General features: G+C 36.3%; 1 protein-coding gene across 2 annotated transcripts in view; it reads right to left on the minus strand.

Moving 5' to 3' along the window:
- Positions 1-1250: 1250 nt before the first annotated feature.
- Positions 1251-18174, minus strand: part of LOC124154309 (nucleolar transcription factor 1-A-like) — a 34784-nt gene continuing 17860 nt past the window's right edge. For both annotated transcript variants that reach the window (XM_046527956.1, XM_046527955.1), the window contains exons 4-15: positions 16212-16367; positions 15995-16096; positions 15716-15837; positions 15092-15188; positions 14525-14668; positions 14345-14439; positions 13878-14046; positions 13543-13767; positions 11919-12016; positions 10216-10399; positions 4772-5038; positions 1251-1992 (exon numbers count right to left, since the gene is read on the minus strand). In XM_046527956.1, the coding sequence (XP_046383912.1) occupies positions 1882-1992; positions 4772-5038; positions 10216-10399; positions 11919-12016; positions 13543-13767; positions 13878-14046; positions 14345-14439; positions 14525-14668; positions 15092-15188; positions 15716-15837; positions 15995-16096; positions 16212-16367 (1770 nt within the window). In that variant the 3' untranslated portion in view covers positions 1251-1881. The remainder of the gene's footprint in view (positions 1993-4771; positions 5039-10215; positions 10400-11918; positions 12017-13542; positions 13768-13877; positions 14047-14344; positions 14440-14524; positions 14669-15091; positions 15189-15715; positions 15838-15994; positions 16097-16211; positions 16368-18174) is intronic.

Consider the following 18174-nt stretch of genomic DNA (forward strand, 5'->3'; position numbering starts at 1 on the left):
GTGATGCATTGAAGGTAAGTTTTCTCTCCCTCCAAAAAATTAAACATTCCAGTACACTTGGACAGCATATGATAAAGCAAGTCAGTAAATACCATTTAGGAATTAACCCAAATGAAATAATTTCTCAAAGCTAAAAAAATCCCTAACAGAATGCTTCCATTAATCATCATTCTAGCAAATATTTGCCTGATTTTGTAATATTTAGCACAGTAACAAATGAATTCTTTTCTTCAAATGATTAATTTCCATTCACTCAGATATCAACAAGAGAGAAAAATATTATACTCTCACCGAGGTTAATAACCATAAATATGGGTCATACACAGGATATTGCACCATTGGGATCAATTCATCTCTATCAGCATAGGTAGCGATGGGAATGGAGAATGAGTTTTGATGGCTCCTGGTCTTCACACTTATCGGTTATTCCGGATAATCAAGAGAGTGCAACATGTTTTATGACATGAAATCCACATGACATGGTAAAGATCAATGAGTAATATTGTTAGTTAACTACTGAAAGCACTCGAGGGAAAATTTGTTTCAGCTGCTTAAGGAGCAAATACAACATCATAAAATAATGCATGAAAAATTATTTAAGTGTGATTGTCTCTAATTGAGGTGCTGGGAGGTTAATCTTCTCAGTTTGCTTATTAAATACTGAGGGAGTTGTGAAAACGCATTGGATAGTGCAGAAGAGAAATGTTGAACCACATTATAAGAATGTGAATATGAAGATAGTGAGTTATTCAAATGAAGAATAGCTGACACTGGCAATAAAAAACCTAAAAATCTTTGGAAAAAATAGCCACAGAAAGTGAAAAATTGGTCACATCCCTGAAAAGGCAGAATACTCAAGTAGAAACAAGACTTATTAGACAGGTCAAATGCAATGCTTCAATAGTCTAACATCCTTGTCTGAGTGAAATATTTACACAGTGACCACTTGTGATTGTCCATACGGTTGCTTCTTTTCAAAACTTGACACCCAATGCCATGATACGTCAATGACCTTGAAATACACTTTCAAATACAACCAATCACGCCTGCTTACTGCTGTCAGTGAAGTGACAAAACTCATCATTGCAGGCTTTTATGTATAGCTTTATGATACAAAAGAGGTATTCAATAATTTTAATAACCTTGATTAGGCACTGTGTTAGCTACTGACAAGGCTTCTTGAATTTATAATAATCCCTGCTTTAGTAACTATTACTTGCCTACAGCTATAAAATCAATGTAAGTAAATATCGTGTCAATTTAAAATTTATTCAGCAGGGATGCCAAATTACGTACATACTTCAAACATCTAAAAATTAGAAAATTTTTTATAGTGGCAGCTTAGACTTCCATAGCAGATTGTTTAAATGGACGGAATATTTACATTGCCTAACAACATACAGATACCCTGCCAAAGTGTTGTCAACAAACTTATGGTGCAAATAAAAGTGGAATGTAAAAATTATATTATCATTTTTTCTTAAATTTACAAGCCAGTTATATGTTAAAAGAATAATCCACTCAATGCTTCTACATGATAAAACAAAAATATAAGCACACATCAATCATGATAGCAACAAAAATGGTAAACTATTGTTGCACATCCCTAATTGTATCAATTCTTTTTTTTTAATATTAAAACAATTCCTAAAACCTATACTCATAGTTTTTCAGTAAAAAATTTAGTTATTTCTGTTTCTAACACCACCTCTTCGATGGAGGCCAATAAAACATTTTCCACTCAAGTCATTTCTTCTTCCACCAGTAAACACACTGGCAGGTCTTCAGGAAGTCCAAATGAGAGGCAGGCCACTGCACCTGAGTTTTAAGGGCATTTAAAACCCCGTTAGTAAGTCTTCAATATCATAAGACAGTAGCACTTCAGTCTGAATTGGATCCATCGGAATCGGAATCAGAGTTGTTGGAGCCAGAGTCTGAAGAGTCTGAGTCACTGTCACTTCCAGATGAAGAATCATCACTGGAATCTGATCCCTAAGAAATCGGAAAAAAATCTTCTCAGTCCATCTTTTCAAAGACACCACTTTAAGTCTACGTTAAATACGTAAAATTAGAAATCTATCATTACTAAAGCATTTAATAGAGCCTAAATTTATCACAGCACATGTCTTTTTAGACAGGAAACAGAAAGAGACTTTTTAAAGCTCCTCACATGAGTGCAAAACTCGCAGTACAGTGGAACCTCGATCTGTAGTTTTTCAGGGGGATGGATGAAAAAAACAATGAATGCGGGAAAATGATCAATGCGGGAATGTTTGTCCGGGTTGCCTATGTCCCGGGATCCGCTGGATTTTTGCGAATTACGACATTCATTAATGGATTCAAACGAGATTTCAGCTGATTACAGGAATATTATTACTTTATCGAAACATTTAGGTCATATTGTTGATTCGACTTATCTCTCTTTCTAAAATCCTCAAGGAACAAGCCGCCTTGCTAAAAAATGTTTGCACTCCACTCGGAATTTTCACGGCTATTATGCATTTCTGTCTGATGTAAAAATTCTTATCCATCAAATGCCATTTCAAGTACACGTATTTACGAGAGAAATGTGTGTGTTATGCCTCAAACAACTGATTTCGCCGTCGCAGTGATTGGTTATAGGATGGATCAAGAAGGCCAAAAATAGTTTATTATTTGAAATGTTCCTTTCTTGCAATTAAATTTTTAACATGATTGAGGCAATGTGGCGTTAATCGTCAGCGGCACGCCCACCTGATCCTCGGCTTCATCTCATTTCTTGTTTTCACCAGTGATCTCGCTCTACCCCCACCCCTGCCGTCATGTACTAGCGGACATACTGAGGCGTGCTGTAATATTCACGCATTTCTTGCCCAGATTCTTTTCTTCGTCTTCAATTATTTTCAGTCCATCTTTTAAAGTTCTCACTTGTGTCTTCAGAAGGGCCATGGTCCGAAGACGAATAAGAATAAAACTAATAAAAATGAAACCGGACTCCATTGAACCCACACGGAAAACACTCGCTAGTTTTAAGTCAACCCACCCTGGAAAGTACGGAACCACTCGTACGAGGTGAAGTTCGGCACTAATGCTATCGCGCACGGCATAGGCAGAGCTTACTGCAGAGGGTAAAGCATGACCATATGACTGCGCAATGAATTTTTTTATCCTATAGAGAAGGCAACTTACCCACTCATTTCTAACAACAAGTAGCGTAGCTCTAGATGAGCAGATGAATTCAGATTGCTAGTCGAGAGAAACAAAATATCCTGAGAATACATCGCTTCGTTAGCAACTCAGACAAGTGAAACTTGTAGCATAACTCGTAAGTTGTAACCAGACGCCCTGTTTTCGAAAAAAAATCGCATCAACTGCCGTGAAGTTCACTATCAGCTGCGAGGATATTGTTATTCGCCAGAAATCACCATCGTATTATTCCAAGTATTTCCTTGCTTAAAATGCTTAAATAACGTTAGAAATACGTCGTGTTTGGTATCAATCTTTACTGAATTACGTGCACATCACTAATATCTCAATCTAATAAAAGTATAATACCAATTGCCGAAATTCATTTTTAGATACCTTTTGGGCTAAATGGTGATTCATGCAGCAGTTGACCTGCATTGCCGCAGTTGACAGTTTGAAGCGAGTCGGCTAAAAAAAAAGTCAGCGGTCGAGAAAGGGGGAGGCGTGAAAAAGGTTTCTTTTGTTCTCGAGTAACTTGATATTTTCTTTCGAAGCTAAGGTCGTCGTAATACGATCCCTGCTCGAGCTGGGACCTTTTTTTTTATTTCGGAGAAGAAGAAAGCTTCAACCGGGGGGGAGGCGAGTGCTGAATGGAGGGGGATACCGGATCTTGAGAAATGCGCTAATGTAACTATCCCAGGGCACTCTGCTTCTCCCTATCGCATTTCAATCTCCTGGGGAAGATTCAAACTATGTGTCTGTTGTTATTAGCCATAAAAACACGTTGTAAACACTTCGTCTCATTTTTATCAAACGATGAATGCGGGAAAATTATTTGACGGGACCGCGATCTCCAAACGATCAATGCGGGAAAACGATACTTCGGGGAACGATAGATGCGGGAAAAAATTACATTGTCTTTATGGAACTTAATTTGGGACCAGGAGCGGCGAACGATGAATGCGGGAAAACGATGAATGCGGGAACGATAAATCGGGGTTCCACTGTATGTGTTTATGAAATCACCTTGATAATTTGCACACTAAATAAGACTCATATTTCCAATTTTGAATTCAACACATTAAAGATACAGTGTCCGGCGTGATGCGGTGGAAATCTTTGATATTCAGCTTATTAAAACAACTTGTCTGTTTCCACTCTATTTTATTTTCACCGACCATGGTTTCGGCAACTTGTACCTTGACAATGGCACAAGTTGCCGAAACCATGGTCGATGATAAAATAGTGTGGAAACAGACAAGTTGTTTCAATAAGCTGAACAACACATTAAGAAGTCTATAAAAAGCAAGAATAATATATTATATCCTCCACTTTACCCAATGTGATCCCACTTGACCCCATAGATCATCCCATTCCCAACATGAAATGACACGTTGGGAATGGGATGATCAATTTTACATAATTTTTTTTATTTCTGACTTTTCTCATTTCCCTCACATTCAAAGACTTTCCGTGCATGATGAAATACTCAAAATTCAAAGGTTTTCTAGATGAGTGGTAAACCAGGGTAAGGAAACCTTAAATAAAACTTTGCCCTTCCTGCAATTAGCTGAGCGAGTATTTGCAATTGAAGGAACAAGTTTACCTCGTTTGCTTGGTTCTTGGCGCACTCATCATCGTCCTCCTCCTCACTCTCATCACCTCCGTCCCCGTCATCTGCTTCGTCCTCTTCCTCTCCGCCATCCACACTCTCCCCATCCCTTCCGTCCTCATCGTCTTCATCATCATCGTCCTCGTCCTCATCATCACCATCCGAGTCCTCTTCCTCCTCTTCTTCCTCCTTCATCTCATCCAGCCTATTACAATTTGACTTCAGGGTGGAGTACTCTTTAAGCTGCTCCTGAGAGAGACCCTGGAACAAATAAAAAGACTCAGATGTCACTAACAATAAGATTATAATATGAAAAATTGTTAACCTAAGGTGACATGAAAAGGTGGTAAGATGAAGAAGGATTTGGTTCTTTCCCGGCGAATGCTGTTGATGAAATCTTCTCGGGAAATCAGCCGGGTGATGATTCGCCCTGAAGACGATGGCAGAGAAGGCCATCGAAACGTTGGCAGCAATGGCCATCATCACCCAGCTGATTTCCCGAGAAGATTTCATCAACAGGTGGTAAGATGATGTGATCACTCACCAAGACCCTAAACTGCAAATCATTATAAGAATTAAGTAGGGATGAGTCGATTCCACTTTTTTTTGATTCCGATTCCAATTCCGATTCCTTCAAATCGATTCCAGGTTCTAGATTCCAATTCTTATTCCTTCCAACAGGTGGGAAATTGATTTATCTGCAGCATTGCTATCATTAAAATTTAAGAATTTAATGGAATAAAATACCTAGGGATGGTCAGATCCAGGATTTTTTTCGGATCCAGATTCGGATTGGATCCTTGATTTTTGGAGCCAGATCTTTCGGATCGGATATTTTCGGATCCAAATGCATTTTAAATTCCTGCTATTAAACAAAGTAATTATTCAAGTGAATTCTGGGTACATACAATCAAAGGTATGCTTTTTAGATTTTCATACACATTTTTATAATTTTATAAATAAAAAATCATTTTATAGGCTTTCAAATTGTTTTTTAAAAACATTCAAACATGCTCAGGACCTAAACTGTTACGCTTGGATTTGGAAATGAAAATAGGTGAACCACTGACCAGTGACGTAGCGAGAGGAGGAAATACGGAGGATCCAGACCCCCCAAAATATAAAAACACAATTACTTTCCTTCATGAAAGGAAACAAAATATTTAAAAATCATGAATTTACAAAAATGAAAAAAAAAAAAATCTTTGAAAAATGAAGTTTTCTCTATCATGAAGGGTGTTAAAATTAGTAAACGGCTGAGGATGGTTTTCTGAAATCTGCGACGTAGTTACTTTTGACGTGGTTATTATCCTACGACGCTGAGATTCCCCTGATGATTGTTCAATCTTTTGGGAAGAGTCACCCTACGTGCCACTCTTATTTTTCCTTTTTTATTTTCCACGGCTGAAATTCTCTTACTTAACCTCTGCGAGAGCTTAAAAACAAAACGGTTCATGAGTAGGACAAGAATGGCATGCGACGGTGCATTTGAAGAGAGAATAGGAACTCTTTCCATCCTTATGGAGTGTTGCATTCACTGAAGCTTTTCTTTAAAATTTCGGATCCAGATCCGATGTCTTCCACGACTTTGGATCCGATTTATCCGATGAAGGGCAACATCCGCGGATATTTGGATCCGAGGTATCCGATCCGACCATCCCTAAAAATAACAATAGCCGCGGTGGCTACATTGTTGTTTGGCCACAGGGGCCAAGCAATAATGCAGCGTTCATTGCGTCCATGCATACCAGAGCAGCCTGGCGGGTGCGCGGTGGCGGCCGAACGCAACCTGCCGAGTCCGCCCGGAGGCCGCGGCGGCTTGTGCCAAGCAAGTTTCAACCTTCTCAAGGGTTGCATTGATGAAACTGGGCTATACAAACGTGAATGTGTCTAAATTTTTTATTATTGATGCAGACGCATCTTAGTCTAAAAAATTTATTTTAAAAAAAAAAAAAAAAAAAAAAACGCTCTTTGCGTGTATTTATATGAAACTTTTTTTTCACAGGAAAACTCGCTCTCTGCACGTTTTTATTGTCATTCGAACTTCAGAACTATTATCATTCAGACTTCAAATTTCATTCGAAAATTAAAAAAAAAAATATTTCGATCTATTATGCGTTAAAATTGGTGGTCCAGATGAATTCTCCGATGATGATTCATTATCATAATAATTTGATTTGCCGTGACCAGCGGTCATTAAAAGAACGAAAAACGTATGCATTGCTTCCACGATCCCGTGGTTTCCAATTTTTTTTCTCTGAGAGTTGCTCATGAACACGCGCCATTTCAGGGTTCGTCGGTTTGTCGCTCTTGCCGACATTTTCATATTTCCGAGGCCTCTCAGGTATGTCCGTCGCAGCACCCGCATGCTGGGCGTATCCTCCGCGCGGGCAAGGCTGACACCGTGGCTGCTTAGGTGTGTGGCAGCCTCTATGCCCCAAGCTTTAAGTCTATGCTCAAAACATTTATCTTCCTGGAATCGATGGAATCGGAATCGACTTTAGGCGATCGATTCTCGATTCCGATTCCATGCCCGAGAATCGGTGGAATCGAGAATTGTTATTTGGAATCGACTCATCCCTAGAATTGAGTAAAAGGATGGAAAAGAAAAGTTACAGCAAAAAAACATCTTCCCCTTTCACATCGAGGTAAATAAAAGCTTCACAAAACAGTATAAAAAAGGACCAAAAATCAGTATAAAAAGTAGGTATAACGATCCAGTTTGTGATAAAAACAGTAAATAAAATTGTTACATGTGGCGGACAAGCAGAAGTTGTTGCAATTGTTTTTCCACCAATGGCCACAAGAGAGCGTTGGAGAAGGAGGACACCAAGCAGGGAGAAGAAGAGCGACGCCATGAGAGTCTGGACGAGAAGGGTGAAGGTGTCGATACTGTTGAGCTTGTCTGTGCAATGCAAACGAAGCGAAATAAGCCCTATTATGCATAATTGGTGATAGCTTTCATTTACCACGTCCGTAATCATCCCCACGCTACATTACAGAAATTTTTTTTGCAAACAAAATTACAATTTTCACAATCCAAATGCACTTCCAATGGCAGATTTTTTTTTCATTAAATATTCCCAGTTATAGAAAAGCTGAGTCAGGTATAATATTTAGTATGGATTATTACGAGTTTGAGAAATGGAAGTTTAAATGTGATAGTCATAGGTTGGACCAAAATCTCTTTAAGCTCATGTATAAGGTAACGGAGAAGTGTGCCAGCTGTAGCATACCATAATCAAGAAGACCATCCATTGGAGTCCAGAATCCATAGACAATAGTTTATCAATTAAAGCTCTGTTCTAGGGAAAAACCTGCTTAGGAGTTAATATTCATGTCAGTAAGGTGTAACAGATATTTGTTTAAATTGTCATTACCATTTATTTATTAATAAATTTAACACAGGAATAGAGGATATGGAAGTAGCCATTCTTTGTGAAATGTGAATACACTCTGATCAGCATGAAATAAATGGGCATACACTCAATAAATCTGCAGGGTTATACCACTAATCGTATGGCCAGGCCATAAGTCGAAATCGACCATAACTACGGCCTCGAGACATACGTAAGGCTTTGAGCGATTCTACTCTGAGCGAAAGGCCATAAGTCAGGTGGTAGCAATGGTCTGCCTAGGAGGCAGTCATAACATGGGCCATACGAAATAATATTGCTCGCCTAATGAGTTGTAAAAGAAATTTACGAAGTGTCATCGATTATTTAGCCATTGTTTCAAGAAATATAGGAATAGTGCAAGGGAGCACATACTGATTCAACGGGCATTGGCTAGATATATAAAAGAAAGACGTCGATTTCATCTGGAAAGAAGGAGGACACGGGATACGTGTAATCTGTTCGCATTCGATGATTAAAGTTTCGTTAAATATTCCCACGCGTCAAAAGAAGTTGTTACTTACTTTTTAAGTAGATATAGTGGATGAACTAAAAGTTCGCTTGTAGTTTAAAAGTTATAAATACTTTTTAAATGGATGCTCTGTTGAAGTGAACGGAGGAACGGGCTTTTATTTGCTTTCTGTGCTACATTTGCTAGCAGATTTCTAACTTACTTTTTTCGAAAAGCTGTAGGTAACTTGAAATATCCGCTATGAAATGTTTTAGATTTTAAGATTCTCATTGCATTACAGTTCACGAGGGAGGACATCAAAGAAACATAGAGCAAGACATTTTTTTGGCAGTAAGGCAAAGTCGATGCGTGAAGGACAAAAGCCATCCACAAATCAAGGAAAGAATGATAGTCTCATATTGAAGTTATAATTTTATACAGCTACCTAAACATAAGCCTCTGATAATAAAATTAATGAAACTTAAAGTTTCCATTTCTTCTTTAGAATTTGTGCATTGGTTGGATTTCTAAGGCTTTTGGGGGCAAATGATAGCAGCCATGAGACAATAGTTACACCATTGGAAGAAGAGGAAGGGGGTGAGAATTACAATGGGATGTCATGTTCTAACTCTATCCATTATATGTACAATTCACGAATATAATAATAATGTATGGTACAAATTTCTTTTGCTTCTTCTCGTCCGTGATTTTCATTCTTCACTTTTTTAAAGCTCTCCAGCATCTACTGCCAGATCAGTGTTAAAAGAAAATCCAAATATCCTTTAATAAGAGTTAATTTCAGTTAAGGAACATAGAATTAATTTTTTATCCACGTTGGAACAAACTTCCTTCTCGAAAAATGACTAGTGCTTAAAAAAGTGAACCCAACATATAGTACCAATTACAATTCCCATACTCGCCGACAGAAAGGGTGTTAAGACTTTTGGCTGGGCCATACGATATGGCCCCTTGAGAGTGGAATCGGTATAGGCCGTAATTTCAGGTCAGGCCATACGAAACTTACGGCCGGCCATACGTATGGCCCAGTTTAGCAGAATAGCCCTGCTGGTGGTCAGAAACACCTGGTGACCAAGGAAAAATAGGAGGAGAAAGAAAATATCAAAAGCAAGAGATAAGTAAAGCATTGCATGATACAAATGAATCATAATCATTGATACAATGATATTACAATTAATTGGATAACTAAAGTCTTTCACCTGAAACAGTTACAATAAATATTTCCTGACAAGTTGAAAATTTTCACTGGTGATTTGTGAAATAAATGGCATGAGAATTCTCAGGATCGCCACTGGATCAGGAACTCCATTTCTGCCGTTAATAGTAATGCAGTTCCTGACCCGGTGGTGATCCCGAGAACTCTTAACGCAGTCTATTCGCTGGAAATCAGTAAATATTTCTTCAATGAAATATATGTTCACAAACTGTCATAAAGACATCATCAAAAGGTTTCTTCATAGTTTGTTAAATATTTTACGGACATTGATGGAGTAACAACACTTATTAAATCCAATTCTGAGGTCTCAGTTAGGTTTTAATTGTGGGCTTCAGCATCATAATCACAAAATTCTTACCTTCAAAAACTTTTCATAGTTAGCTATGTACTTCTGCTTCAGTTCACCAAGCTTTTTCCTGTGTTTGGCCTTTTCAGATTCTGGCAGCATCTCCCAATACCTGGGTGCTTCTTTCATTCGGGTTGCTGGAGGTATGTGGGTTGCATCACTCATGAACGATTTTAAAAATAATTGAAATGCAGTCCTGAACCAAAAGAGAAAGGTACTCGATTAATGCACAGGATTAGATAGTAAACATTGGCCTAGAAATGAAGACAACAAGAGGATTCACTCATCAACGAAATATACTCAGCAGTGGCATAACTAGGAATATGCTTTGGGAGGATAGGGGATCGTGGGGCAGACCCCCCCCCCCCGGTAACGGAGTTTCGAGAAAATTTAAAAAAATAGCAAGCCTGGACATACAATTTACATCGTTTCGGCACTTAAAATGTAACTTTAAGCAGATGCAGTTATTATACATCAAAAATAGACAATAGTTTTAAATATTGAAGCTTTGTGGGGGGGGGGATCTATCCCCTCACCCTCATCCCATAGTTACACTACTGATGCTCAGCAACTCAACTAACAGTAAATCTATGTTACTTGGATCCATTAAATTCGACCCCAGCATGAAATATAGACCACCTTGCATACAAGTAGCAGCTGCTTAAAATTAACCTCTACCTGGAAATCTGAATTACGCAAGCATCTGAACAATGGAGGGTTTCCCGGAGTTCTTCAAAATTTCTAATTAAGTTCATTAAGATGCATAGTCAAAAATGCTGCAATCTAAGTCAACTAATTAGCCATTTTCTTTTTTTAAATATTTCACTGAGTGACTTGGGATACCTAGATGTGGAGATTTCATGCTAGAGAACTCACGGCTACAGTGTACAATGTCTATTCCTAGAATTTTCTGAATTTATTTGGAGAGGGTTGATGCAAATATTACTTGAAGTCTACCCAAGAAGACCTACAAATGAGGTTTATGAAAAAAGTATAGCACATGAATGATAACTGTTAATCTTCTTTACTGAGATATGATTGCCTACTTTTTCATTCAATGAGCTTTAACCACCATGAAGAGGAATCCTACTGATGTCTTGTATCTACATGGACTCATTTTGCAGCAGTGAGAATCAACATGTTGCTTAACATATTTCTTCAGATGCTGTTTTCCCAGATGAAAGCTCTCTTATCTGAACAGAAGTTCATCTATTTCTAAAAATCCACACATGAAATAGCCAGTTGCTTCACGCAAGGGAACCTTGCAGTAGTTTTTAAATTGGATTTGACGATCCCTTTTCACAATAGGTCCCACGCATTCCAGATTATTGATCTTCTACTGTAAATAGGCATCACACACTTCATTTGTACCGCTAAAATCCGGAGACATTTTTTCATGCTTGGATCAAGTTGCCTTGCTGCTTCAGCTACACCAGGACCACAGTGAACATAGCATGTGATATTTATGCTCTGCAATAAGCATTGAATTTCTTGGTGATATGCATGTGGTCACGCCAAATTCAGAATAGGAGCATTAAAAACACTGTGCTACACAAGATATGAATTTCAACGGATATTTCACTCAATATTACAAAAAATGAATATTTAAATATATAAATGAAATGACACATGATGAATGAACTTCAACTTCTTCACAGATATACAGCCAATATTTTCATTTCAGATTTAAAAGAGAATATCCTGCCCAGACTTACACAGGTGGAGGTTCCGGTTCTCCCTGATACAAAGTTTGTTTCCATTCTTTCTTGCTCTTTTTATCCTTGACTGGAGCAGGTGGTTCCTTTTCCTGGACCTGAGAAAAAAGCAGAGAGATGAAATGGCCGAATTAAGATGATCCAAGGAATGAACATCATTAAATGTTTGAAAAATCCCTTAGTATTACAGGAAACGATAGTTTTATAGGTATTGCACCATTTCAAATTTAATCCTGTCAATTTTGACTAAAAAAACTTTTTGATTTTTTTTTGGGGGGGTGATGTTGTGAACAAGCATAAATAGGTGAGAACTGAATGCAACTTTCAGCAGAAAAACTTCATTTTGAGCATTCAAACTTCTTTTCAGCATTCAAACTTCAATTCAAAGTTTTCTGAAGCATTTGAACTACTAAGCAGACTAAAATATAACTTTCCCAATTGGGGAGGTTTCATATAACATGCCAATTAACACAGCACCTTACATTTATGATATAAATAAGTTATTAATAAATGAAGTTTGTGAGAGAAAAATTTGATAAGGTAATGAAGGAAATTATGCAAATTCTGAAAACTTTAAACCTCAGCATAGTAATATGTATTAATTTAAAAGTGGTTTCAAGAATCCCCAACCATTAGTGTTCCTGATTGCTACATTTATAGATTCCTTATTCACTCGTGGGCAACACTATAAAAATTACAGTAAAATAAGCACCGTGAAACCACACATAACAAAATAAACAGGAGCAGAAAAGCGACGGCTTCATTTAAGGTGATTCTTATGAAGGAGGTTATTATTTTTGGGCGAAATTTATTTACTTTTATCTTGTGATCCCTGTCAAGAACTGATTACTTAAGATTTATCATATTCTCCACATAATTTTATAGCTTGATGCTTGGTATTCATGCAAGAAATATTACTTCTCAATGGCCCGGCTACAAGTACACTGCATTACCTCTCTTTTCACAAACACACTTAGGCTGGAGTACTGACAGTAATAAAATATATGTCTTTTCATATGCTTGAGCCCCATTTCTGATAACTATAGTGACACCACATCAAATGAATGTCTTAGAATGTGCCCAGAACCTATTCCCGGACAAGGAAATAGCAAAAATCTGAAAGATGGTCACATTGGATGGCAATATCACGACGTTGGCATCCTTGCTTACAAAAGACCATGAGGCCTACAGCAAAGCATAATTACATGTACATTTATGTGACTCTCAGTCACTACAAAAAGGAATTCTGAGCACATCCTAAAATTACTGGTATTTGCACGCAATACAATTAATAACATATAAAGTTGCTACATAGATATCAATTTTGTTCCGGGGATCTGGATTAGAATATAGGTATTAATCAATGGAAAATTGGTAAAGAGAAAGGTTTTTAGAGTGGTTTAATTCTGCAAAAGTGACATATGTGAAGGTACCAGGACCATAGCTATGGTTTGAATACGAATGAATATTTTACTTTAATATTTCCAGGAATCAAAGAACAGGAAATTTGGGGAACTACCATAGGAACAGAATAAAACATAGGGCGAGTCCAGTTTTCAAAGCAAAACAAAGAAACTTATACCCCTGAATTTAATAAGTTGTCTTTTAATACATTCACTCTTACTTTGACATCATTTGCTTTCTTCGAACTAGCAGATGCTGAAGGTGCTGCTTTCGTGGTAGTAGTACTGTTTGCTTTTGCGGCAGGCTTTTCTGCAGCTGGTTTTTCTGGAACTACCTTCTTTTTCCTATGAGTAGTCAAAAGCAATTCTTCCTTTCTCTCATTTTCTGGTAATGATTCCAAATATGTTGCATATTCTAATTTATACTGATCTATCATTTGCTGCACCTAAAGATAAAAGTATTATAATAATTAAGTCATCAATTCTAATTATTATAAGAAAATCAATTCTCAATATAACAATTTAACATGAAAATATCAGAGGAAAAAATGTTTACTTTGTCATGGTACTTCTTCTTATCTATTGCAGAAAGATCCTTCCACATTTTTGAGATTTCTAACATTCTCCCTTTGGAATTGTATTTCTTCATTTCATCACTAGCTAACATAATTCGAGAAAATAAACTGTAACCCGAATTTGGAGGTTTTTCAGGTTTACCAGCCAATCTGAAATAAAATAATTTTTTTTCAGGAAAGGGCACCTCATGATGGTATATTAAAATTGCGGAGTGAATATCTAAGATAAGGAGGGCAGGATTAATCCACCTTAAACTAGATGAATAGAAAGTAACAAAACATTTTGCAAGTGTGTATTCAACGAGGTACTGTAGTCTATATATACAAGTAAAATTGACAAGCATGAGTAAATACATTAGCAGAGAGTTTAGCATATAAATTTACATTCAAACTCATAAAATGCATCTACCATATAAGATAATCATATTAAATTAGCTAATAAACAAACCTTTCCTTCAACTGCTTCTCATCTTTGGTAAGTACTGGTTTTAAGGGTTGAGGCACAAAATTGGGATTTTCCCTCATATAAACTTTCAGTTCAGCCTGTTAATAATAAGATGGATGGAATAAGCATCAAAGATACATAAAAAAGATATGTCACATCTGCTGAACAAAAAAAATTCCTTACTTGATAGCGTGTTTCATCTTCCAGAGCCCGATTAATCCAAATTAGTTTTTTCTTATCACTAACATTCTTCCACATTTCTTTGCATTTTTCTTGCCTGAAGTCTGGGTCATCTCGGTGAGTTTTCAACTTCTCTAAATAATATAGCTGTTGAGAAAATAAAGGTTGTAATTACACAGGAAAGAGAATTTTAGGTACTAAAAGACACGGGGTGAAGTTGCAAAGCTCAAATAACAAACATGGAGGAATTTATTCCTTTATCAAATGAACATAATTGTTAAACACTTTTAAAACTGCCCTTATGAAAAAATTGTATAAACCTGCCATTGCAATGTATAAGAATGTATAAAATTTTTAAACAGGTCTATACAATTTTTTCTTAGGAGTGTAAACAATTCTTTTTTTAGCCTTTTAGAATTCTTCTACTTGACTGTGTAAATGCATGCATATAGTATTCCTCCACCACAAAGAGGTAGTAGAAAATGATAAAGAATCAAAAATAAGACTCATTTTGAATTCTTCAATCAAAGAAAATGTATAGAAAAATATCATGGGCACTCTTAAGCTGACCTTAAAAGGTGTACAGGGTCTGCGTGGCCCTGGCTCCATTTGAGGAGGTGGTTTGTCCTTAGGAGTACTTTTGGGAACCATTTCCGGATGAAGACGACTAGAAGAAAAGAGAAGAAAAAAATGAGGCTAAGTTCAGAGCCCCCTAAAAGATCCAATCTAAACAGCATTTGTGTTGAAGCACCGAGTGAATGAAAGAAGTTCCAAGGAATCTTTTTCCAGTGTCTATCAATGCCAGGCAAAAAGTGTACAATGAGATTCAAAGCAAAATTAAAGCATCAATTCATTAAATTATCTCTGAAAAATTAAATTAATTGAATAATGACAAATCCTGCAGAATTTGGCCATTTTCATTCCTTATATCTAATCCATAATTCTCTATTTCGAATATCTACCTATTGACCAAAAGTAATATAGCTGTCCAAAACATGTGGTAGAATGTGTTTTCATAAAATTTAACACCAGCATTCATTAGTTTTGCTGAATATTTACACTCTTTTTTTAACTCAATGATTCAATCAAAATTCAAACAAAAATTTATTTTTTGCTGCAATTAATTACATTGCAGCCATACGTATCAATGATAGTTGCCTAGATAAAGCCAACCACTATTTATTAATTACTTACTAAAACTCCTCCAACTTCTCTTCGTATTCCCTTCTTTCTTCAGCTGCCTTATCTATGTATTTTTGCTTTTTCTTTTTTGATAAATTTTTGTACATCAAGGCTATATGTTTTGATACTGCAGTCTAAAATAAAAACGAGATCAAAACATTTTTTTTGAAATATCCAATGGGAAAAAATTGTAGAACCATAGCACACAACGAAGTATATTTGCAGTATCTCCTAATATAAATGAAATGATTTCCTTTTCATAAAAAACAGCCATATTGTAAAATTGCTTACCATTTCCAGTCCTGGGTGTTCCTTTGCAACCCTGTCTTTCTTCTCTAAATAAAATAACATATATGTTGACAACGGCCGCCTTGGCAGATCTGGATGTCTATTCTACAAAAGAAATATTTTATGTCAATATAAATTCAATCTATAGAAGTAATCAGTTCCAATACAAAAACTTGACCTGACCTTAATAAATAAGATGATTATGCTATTATATGATTACCTGTTTGGTGCTTCGGTAAAAATTGGTCCATGGTTGAGTCACCCAAGTTTTGGCATCCTCCAACAACTCCCGGAGTAACCGGTAACGCCGGAGTCTTTTCTGAATTTTGTTCCACATGGCTTTACATTCTGGCCCAGTGTATGGTCCAAACCTAACCTGCAGTAGTAAAAAATCAAGTAAGACAATTATAATCTGTGTACAGATATATATCTTTATTTTGGTACCATTAGCTCCGAAGGTTGTAAATCATTATAAACATAAACAATAGCTTTAGATTACATAATATGAAATGATTCCACAAACAATGCTTTCTTAAACAACATGTATGTTACACATTGCTGTTTGAGGTACTCATAAATATTGTTAACATGCTGTCTTTGTTAAAAAAATTTCACTATAAAATAAAATTTCAGCTACCTTCCAAGGAATAAAAAAAATGGACAAACAGATGTTACTGAGACTGAGAACAGAGCTGAAAGGTTGGAAATTTAACTATCAAAAGACACTAAAGGAACAGAAACATTAAAACATTTCACCAGTTCAGCATTTTAGGGTAAAATTAGAACAGGGGCCATATAAAAATTTTGTTTTCAAGTATTTTATTAAAACATTTTGCAGCGTACTTTCAAATTTTCATTGTGATTATGCACTCATTTCAGAATAAACAATAAAATACATCACTTAAAATTAAATGAATGCATTACTACCAAACATATCATTAACTCGTAAACCACACAGTTAAAATTATGGTACGTTAAATGAAAATGAAATTCTTGAAATCGAACATTTTAATGAATCAAGATTCAATATAATAAAAGAAATATACAATCCATGAGTATTTGCCTTGCCCACAGCAAATGTAGGTAAACCCTTCCTTCTTTGCTATCGGAAGGGCACAAATATCAAAAATTTCATCAGGTAACATTAAAAATAAATGATAAATGCAGTAAATTTAGGCTATTTGATCTCTGAATAAAGGAATCACTCGCTACCTCAAAGCTAAAATGAGTTACTAATATCTAATAATGTGCAGATTGCAAAAAAAATCGTTTCAAGAGTCGCTAAGTACCAAGGGAGCTACAGGCTTCCAACGGCCATATAATAACTAACTCATTTAATGAAGGCCATTTATTCGGTAGAATACAATTTGATAACAATCCGTTAGTGGATGACCTCTGCTAAAAGGAATACGTGAGTAATGTAGAGATTTTAAAAAATATTTAAATTAAGATTTTATTAAATTTTATTTTTTTATCAATCCTAACCTTAGCAAAATAATCATTAATCTTAATATAAAATTTATTTGGATTATTTCCGCACTTGTGCATTCATATGGCTTATTTCAAATTACAGCAAAATTAATGCGGCAAAATTAATGCGACAAAATTCAATGACAGAGACAGATAAAACGGTAAGCAAAATTTCCAAAACTAGCGAAAATTTGCCACTAATGAGCGTCGCACATCGCACCGCACGACGTATCTTTCAGAGTAGCAGATTTGGATTCTTACTACACCATGGCTAGTCCCTAGATTATACCAAAAATTCATAACTACGTGAATAAATGGATTAGATCCATTTACAAGGAGTAGATTAGTTACTGTCTTACAGTAATATTTCAAGAACATGGCGATTCAGTGACAAAAACTGCAGCCTTATAACATTATTTCGTAACTAACAAAATAACTATAATAAAGGGCAGTAAAATGTAGGCAGTTTTCACTCGCTTTTCAATTCGTACGCTTAAGCTATCTTCCATATCAACAAAAAGTATGTAATCTAATTCCAATGGTTTTTGACAGCCTGCGAAGTTTTTAGTACTACAGAAAACCGAAATGGCGCTCCGATCGCAGAAGTGACTGCCACTAAGGGACAAGGCTTATTGCAATCACTTTCTCCCAATGGTTTGTCGAGTAGGTCGTGCCCGTGGTGCGGGCAACTATGCGAAACAGAATGTTGTTTT

Source organism: Ischnura elegans, chromosome 2 (assembly GCF_921293095.1).
Source record: "Ischnura elegans chromosome 2, ioIscEleg1.1, whole genome shotgun sequence".
NCBI lineage: Eukaryota > Metazoa > Arthropoda > Insecta > Odonata > Coenagrionidae > Ischnura > Ischnura elegans.